Source organism: Octopus bimaculoides, chromosome 14, assembly GCF_046866305.1.
Source record: "Octopus bimaculoides isolate indiv1 chromosome 14, ASM4686630v1, whole genome shotgun sequence".
NCBI classification, from domain to species: Eukaryota; Metazoa; Mollusca; class Cephalopoda; order Octopoda; family Octopodidae; genus Octopus; species Octopus bimaculoides.
The window spans coordinates 36,132,533-36,140,684 of NC_142941.1; the positions used below are offsets into that span (position 1 = coordinate 36,132,533).

General features: G+C 30.1%; 1 protein-coding gene across 5 annotated transcripts in view; it reads right to left on the minus strand.

Moving 5' to 3' along the window:
- Window positions 1-794: 794 nt before the first annotated feature.
- LOC106881593 (protocadherin beta-15) overlaps window positions 795-8,152 on the minus strand; it is a 319,651-nt gene continuing 312,293 nt past the window's right edge. For 3 of the 5 annotated variants that reach the window (XR_008265530.2, XM_052973056.2, XM_014921466.3), the window contains 2 exons: window positions 1,425-1,572; window positions 795-1,257 (listed from right to left, as the gene is read on the minus strand). Coding sequence is in view for 3 of the 5 variants with exons in the window: in XM_052973056.2 (XP_052829016.1) it covers window positions 950-1,257; window positions 1,425-1,572 (456 nt within the window). In the remaining 2 variants the exon portion in view is untranslated. The remainder of the gene's footprint in view (window positions 1,258-1,424; window positions 1,573-8,152) is intronic. The other 2 variants (XR_016244292.1, XM_052973060.2) reach the window with 2 other exon arrangements.

The window sequence follows — 8,152 nt, forward strand, 5'->3', positions numbered from 1 at the left end:
TTATATATATATATATATACATACATATATACATATATACATATATATATGTATATACATATATATATGTATATACATATATATATATATATATATATATATATATATATATATATATATATATATATATATATATATATTTGAGTGTGTCTATTTACAATCTATCTCTCACACACACAGTTTTTGGGATGTGTGTGTAAGAGAACATGCGTGTGTATGCATGTATGTATTTAATACATAGATGCATATAGATATATATATATACATACATATACAACCATATGCACTTTATATATATATGTACATATACATATAAATGTGTTTGTATACATATATGTATGTACATATATGTGTGTGATTGTACTGACAAATGAATGTATAAAGATATATATACAAAATATAATATAGATATTTGTTTGTGTGTGTGTTTGTATGTGCGTGCCTATTTATATATATATATAAATATATATATATATAAATATATATATATAATTTGTATGCATATACATATATATATATACACACGCAGAAGCACACACACACACACACATACATACATACATAGCATACATACACACATTCACACAATAAAATAGAATAAGATATCCTGCATCTATTTTGTTGAAAAACAGCATTTTTATATTCTTGTAACCATTAAATGAAAATGTTTAAAATGGTGTAAAATATTTCTTGCTTGTTCTCTCCCCCCACCACACACACACACACACCATCTTCCTCCCTTTGTTAACATTTTGCAAAAGTAACATAATTCTTACAAAAATTTTCTTATCATCTTTTTCTTGTTTTTCTTAGTACAACAGTTTTTTTAATATCCATTTTGCTTGCTTTTTTTTGTTTTTGTATTGTTTTTCTTGTGTTTGTAATATTGTTTGTTAAGTTTACCTGTACATGTTTTGTTTATAAATATGGTGGGTTTTTTTTTTTCTTTTCAAGAATATGAGATCTTTGGTACTGCTGGTAATGGTTTGTTGTAGGTCATAAAACAATCCCTCATCGGTAGATTCCAAGTCTCTGACGGTACTGTAGTAATATTGCTGTTATTGGTTGTGGTATTGTTGGTTGCACTGCTTACTCTAAATGACTTTAGGTCAATGACATCGTTTGAGGGTGTGTTCTGGCCACTGTCTGATAGGTAGCTGTCCTTGCTACTAGTAGTACATTTTACTTTGCCAAGTGTCTGTGATAAGGACTTTAAATCTCCGCATTTTAATTCTTTTAACTGAGATGATTTAAGACCTATGAAAATTAGAACACAGAAAAAAAAAAAGATGTCCATTAATATGAAGTCATCCAAAGAAACATAAATAGGGATATTTTTTTAAATAGTTTATTTTTTTGGTCAAATTCCATCAATATCAAGTTTTATCATTAAATTTTCCATTCAAAACTGGTGTTATTTTTACCTGATAATTCTTCATAGTGTCCATTGTTTCTTTCAAGACAATTTTGACCATTGTTAATATGAGAAAATACTGTAAGCATTTCTTTGCAATGGTCAGGTGCCATAATCACACAGTCCTCTAACTTGTTAACACCAGATGTCATTGTGGCCTGAAGATTTTTTAAAAAGAAATCAGTAAGTTAGGAAAAAAACATTTCTTTAAAAAAAATTCAAGACGGAAAACACGGAAAATCAAATTAATAAAATAGAGAAACAAGGAATAAAATTTCTGAACAGATAGGTGTTTTTAGATTGTAAAATGCTCTATGCTCTATGTATACCTATATATACATTAGTCCTTCTTAGGAAGGTCTTTCAGTCAAAATCAGCAGAGAATCACTAGATCAGTTATCTAGCTATAGTCATTTTACATTGGCTTAAAATTTAGAACTCAAAACATATGAATTCCTGAGGATTTTGAGAGATATTTAACTGGTTGGATGAGTAAGTAGTTATTTAGTTTCAGGTCAGTTGTTATTGAGCAAACTAATGCTAATCAATGACATTTAAAACACAACCTCATCTTTATGTAGAATAAACGTTGTATACAGGCCAATTACTTATTTAAGATGACCCACAGTAACTTACTCTTTATCCTGCTTTTGCACAGTTATATGGCATAAATAAAATCACGTGATTTATAATTTTTGGTAAACCTTATGCAATGCCACCATCCTAAGTGACAAACAGCCAAGGTCATATTTTTATGAAGGTATGATACTTTCATGTTATTTCTATCTTTCATATTTTCTGCACTGTTTATAAAAGGATTTAGCTATACAAATGTCTTTCTTGCTGCTTCTATTTCACATTCTACTTTTCTACATTGTAACAATAATTTCTTTCTTTTTTTTTCTTTTAATTTTATCATTGAATGACCATTCTATCATTACCAATTCAATCCTGAAAGACTGAAAATACTTTCAGTTAATATGAGACAAGTGGAGGTTACACTCTTTGTTTGGGGCCATACCACCATGGTTATAGAAATGTTGGAAATCAAGACTACGGAACACTTAAAGCTTGCAGCTAAATTAGAATCAAACAACACTCATTTTCTAAGATACTATTCAACTTCACCATATTATCTATCCTTTTGTTATGAGAATTCTGTGAAAATAATAATTGATGGCTTCAGTAGAAAGCTGCTTGGACAAGTGCCAAGGCTTTATCAACCTAGGTCAGAATGCCTGGATGAGGTTAAGTGTTGTAAGACCCCCAAACACCCAGTGATTCCACTATACAACACTGACAATATATCTACCCATTACATCTGTAGATGTAAGTTGAACTATCTAGCCATCTATAGACAGACAGACATCAAATCATCATCATTATCATTCAACATTTGTCTTCCATGCTACTTAGTCAGGCAGTTTGACAGGATCAAATGAGCCAAAGGACTGCATCAAGTTCCAGTGTCTTCTCTGGCATGTCTTTTACACCTGGATGCCCTTCATAATGCCAATCACTTAGCAAAGTGTACTGGGTGCATTTTTTCATGACACCAGCACTACTGAGGTCGCCAAGTAACATGCACAAGAAAGAAAGAAACAAACAAACAAAGAAACAAACAAGCAAACAAAGAACAAAAGTAAGTTGGAGTGCTGATAGCTGATATGAGAAAGTATTGACATCGATAGCAGATGTGAAAGGGTGTCTAAGGATAAGGTACAACAGTCATAAGATGTAGCTTAGATGAGAGCAAGATATAACTGGAAGAAGAAAACTAGTGGTCAGTGGAAGGTAAAATAAGAAGAGATGATAATGAGAATAGGGGATAGATGTTAAAGGAAACACTTTGAGGGTGGGGAGAAGACAACTACTAGCACAAAGGGGATAAAATATGTGTAGATTCTGCTGCCATATGATTACAGCAGGTGAATAGTGTGGCATTATTAGGAGAGTGATGGGTGGAGTGAGTGTTAGAAAGACGAGAGGTGAGAGATTTGGTGCAGAGGCAGGGCCTATTGCATGTATATACATGTGTGTGTGTGTGCGCGCACGCACATTTACATGTGTACATCATAATTTCCTGTGTATAAGACATACGATTTCTATATTTAAATGTATCAAAATATTTCCCAGCATCTCATATCTAGAAAGTTCTCTAAAGGTAAGTAGATAGTTTCTGTTACATAGGTAACCTAACAAGTAGTGGAAGACAATGTCTTGAAATGAAAGTATCGTTGCTAGAATAAGAACAAGATGGAGAAAGTTAAGAGAGTTATTACTTTTGTTGTTGACAAATGGTCTCCCTCTTTCTTTCTCACTCTCTCTCTCTCTTTGAGTGAAAGGCAGATTGTACAATGTTGTGTACAAACAGCAATGCTACATGGCAGTGAGACATGGGCCCTGAATGCAGAGGACATGCTATGACAAGAAAGGAATGACACTTGTATGCTCTGATGGATGTACAACATCAGTGTGCATATGCTACAAAGGGAAAATGTATTGAGAGAAGAATTGTGTATAAAAGGAATCAGCTGTAATTTGCTAGTGAGAGAACCATGCTACAGGTTTATTATACTGCTGCTGCCATCCTTCCTGTACTGCAACTTAATACCTCTTTCTTGAGCCATTTGTTATCCCCTTATAGGAATATTTACCTTCACCCTTATACATTATACATGTGTGTATATGTACATATATATATATATATATATATATATATATATATATATATATATATATATATATATATATATATACATATATATACATGTATGTATATATGTATATATATACACATGTATATATATATGTATATATATGCATTTATATATATATATATACACATAAATATATATATATATATATATATAAATATATATATATATATATATATATATATATATATATATATATATATATATATATATACATATATATATATATGTATATATGCATAAACGATATATATATATATAGATATATATATATATAGATATATATATATATATAGATAGATAGATAGATATAGATATGCGTATATATATCTTATATATGCATGTACATATATATGTATATATAGACGATAAGGAAATGGAGGAAAAACAAAAAATAGAAGTGTATCTTTGGTGCTAAAAATTCAAAATACACTTCTATTTGTAGTTTTTCTTCTATTTTCTTATCGTCTATATACACATTAAACTACGGTTTACCTTTCTAAATTACCTGCTGCCACATACCTTATATTAAGGACCATACTTACTGAGTTAATTACCTGGTGTGCCTCTGGATACTTCTATCCCTTAGAGGGCTTAACACCTCTAACTTATACCATATATGTATATATATATATATATATATATATATATATATATATATATATATATATATATATATATATATATATATATATGTGTATATATATATATATATATATATATATATATATATATATATATATACATATGCATATATATATATGTGTATATATATGCATATATATATTTATATATATATATACACACACACACATACATCTACACACACACACACATATATAAACAGAAATCTTACTCTACAGCATGTATTGGATATGTCTTCCTCTTCCAGAAAGAAAGAGAGGAGAAAAAGCAGTGTGTGTGGGTGTGAAAATATATATTGAGAAAAGATACAATGTATGAGTATATGTCCACAACAGATTATTTTATCAACACATTTTTGTGTGCAAAACCAATAGTTGATGGACACCATACTATATTACTAATGTATAATGAAGGAAAGTGAAACATCCAGCTTTAATAGTCATAGTGTGATTAGGTAAGCATGTACAATGTAGTTAGCATAAAGGAGTATGGCTGGAGTTGAAAGACACATACAAAATTTGTAGTTGACAATTGTGTTGGTAGGTGGACTTATGTAGTTAAAGCACCATAGTGTTGGTTGGTAGACAAATATGGTGTTGTTTGTAAACAGTGGTCATGTTGGCAGACCCGAACTATTATTGCTAATATTTAAGAAAAGAGAGAGGGATATGAATAAAAATGTTATGAGGTACAACATCATATATGTCTATTTATCTATCCATTTATCTATCTATCTGTCTACACACACACACACACACACACATATATATATATATATATACCTATATATATACATATATATAAATACACACACATATATATATATATATATATATATATATAAGGCGGTGCTCCAGCATGGCCACAGTCAAATGACTGAAACAAGTAAAAGAGTAAAAGAGTATATATCACTGGATGTCATTGCATAGTACCAGAGACCCTAACATCTCTGTCCAATGTAAGAACACTATATATAACTACAGACTAGGATTCAAAAGACCACAACTTTTCAATATCTGACCAAATGGTCTCAGAGATCTACAAGGTGTAGATGTGGAAGTGTTCAAACAATGATTGGAAAAATTTTAATCCAATATACCAGATGAACCTACATCATGGCAAAAACTGCAAAGAAGGACAGCACTGTCCAGCTCACAACTTCATCAGGACTGATTCAGGGGACAGGACAAGAAAGTGAATAAACATGCATTAGTGCTAATGATGGTGCCCCAGTATGGCCATGGCCTCTGGCAGAAACTGATGATAGAAAGTACACACACACGACACACACACACACACACATGCACACGCACGCATGCATGTATGTATGTATATATGTATGTATGTAGTGCCATCACTCTCCCTTTCTTCCATTACACCCTCTTCTATCAATCATTACTAAAACCTGTGACTATCCCTCAATGTCTTGCATGAAAGTGCATGCCCTTGACCTTCTACCTTCTGTTAACTTTTTCCTACTACATTGTACCTTGGGTTCTGCCATTCACCTGATGTTGATATTTTACAAAACAGTTGTGTGTATATATTGAGCACCTGACACTACACTTTGTATCTTGCTAAACACTGAAGAGGTGTTCAATAAGATTATATAATTTTCAGCAAACAATTGTGTAATCCTGCTGGTTAATTTACTGAAACACATAGCTTTCACAAAGCACAAAACACCAAATACGTCTTTTATAATTTTATATATATATATATATATATATATATATATATATATATATATACATACATATATATATATACATATATACACACACAAACACATACATATATATATACATATATATATATATATATATATATATATATATATATATACACACACATGTGTGCATGTCTGTGTGTGTGTGTGTGTGTATAATATACTTATACCGAGAAAGAGAGAAAGAAAGAGAAGAGTTAGTGAATGTGGGGAAAACAGAGTGGGAGAAAAGGTAAACGGTAAAACTTCTAATTGCCATATTATATATATATGTGTGTGTGTGTATACACATACACACACACACGCATATATATATACATATATATATATATATATATATATATATATATATATATATATATATATATACATACATACATAAATACATACATATAATATGTTTACATGTGTGTTGGTGTAGATATGTATGCATGTGTTTGAGTGTGTGTTTTCTTATAGGAAATGCTGAAACTAATGCTACATCATTTCAATGATAAAATAAATACAAGTTGTTTATATTTATTACTAACAAAAAGTAAATAAAAAAAACAATCTGAAACCATAAACAAAATAGTAGACAATAAAAGATAACAACATCAATAGTGGTGATGATGATGGTGATGATGATGATGATGACGATGACGATGACTATGATGATGATGATGACGATGAAACCTTATATATATATATATGATTGTATTGTTGAAATATATTTTTTTCATTATCAGCAATTTCCCCTTAATTACTCGAAGACAATAGTTTGGTCCTGCAGCACTCTTCTGATATAGCATTTTCAGACTGAAATTACTTCATTCACACAACAAATTCTATGTGACTGGACTTATTTTATCATCTTGTGTCTGTTATAACATTGCGACACATTGTTATTTTTTCCCTCCCAATTATATCTCTTATACACAGAAACATCACCGGTTGTTTAGAGCACTTACGTTATGTTATGGGTTTTTTTATGTGTTTATGTAATTATTTATTTGTATATTTTTTCTTCTTCTAAGTCTCCATTTATTGATAAAAGTTATCATACATACACACATACACACAAATGCAAACACATACCAATTCCAAGAGTATGATTTTGGCTTAGAGGAAACATTTCTTCGTTTTGTTTTGTTCTGTTTTTTTATATTGTTATTTTTGTTTTATTTTTACTTTTTGTTTATTTAGTTTCTTTTATCAACATGGTCTTTTGTAAAATAGCTTTGCCCTGGCTGGATATTTTTTAATTTCTACAAAATTACTATAGTTTATATTGCCAACAGGCTAAAATCCATTATATCAGCTAAGAAAAAGAATTTTTATCATGGTCACTTTTAATATTTCCTTTTTGCAATTATTAGAAAACACTGAAAGAATTTTTATCAGAATCTTTTGAGAGGTTTGAAAACAAAAAAATTGGGTGAGAAAAAAAATGAAAGAAAAACCCATCAGTTTCAAAAAACATGATTCTGTTAACATTTGACATTGCATGAACCTTATTTCCAAGAGCTGATTTATCTCCATTATAAATTGCTCTCGGCAATCCTCAAATTCCTTTCAAATACACAATTTCTTGCTTCATCGTGCAATAGCAGACTTAGTAAATACACAAAGTATGTATGCTTAATTGGTTTTTGATGAAGAAACATG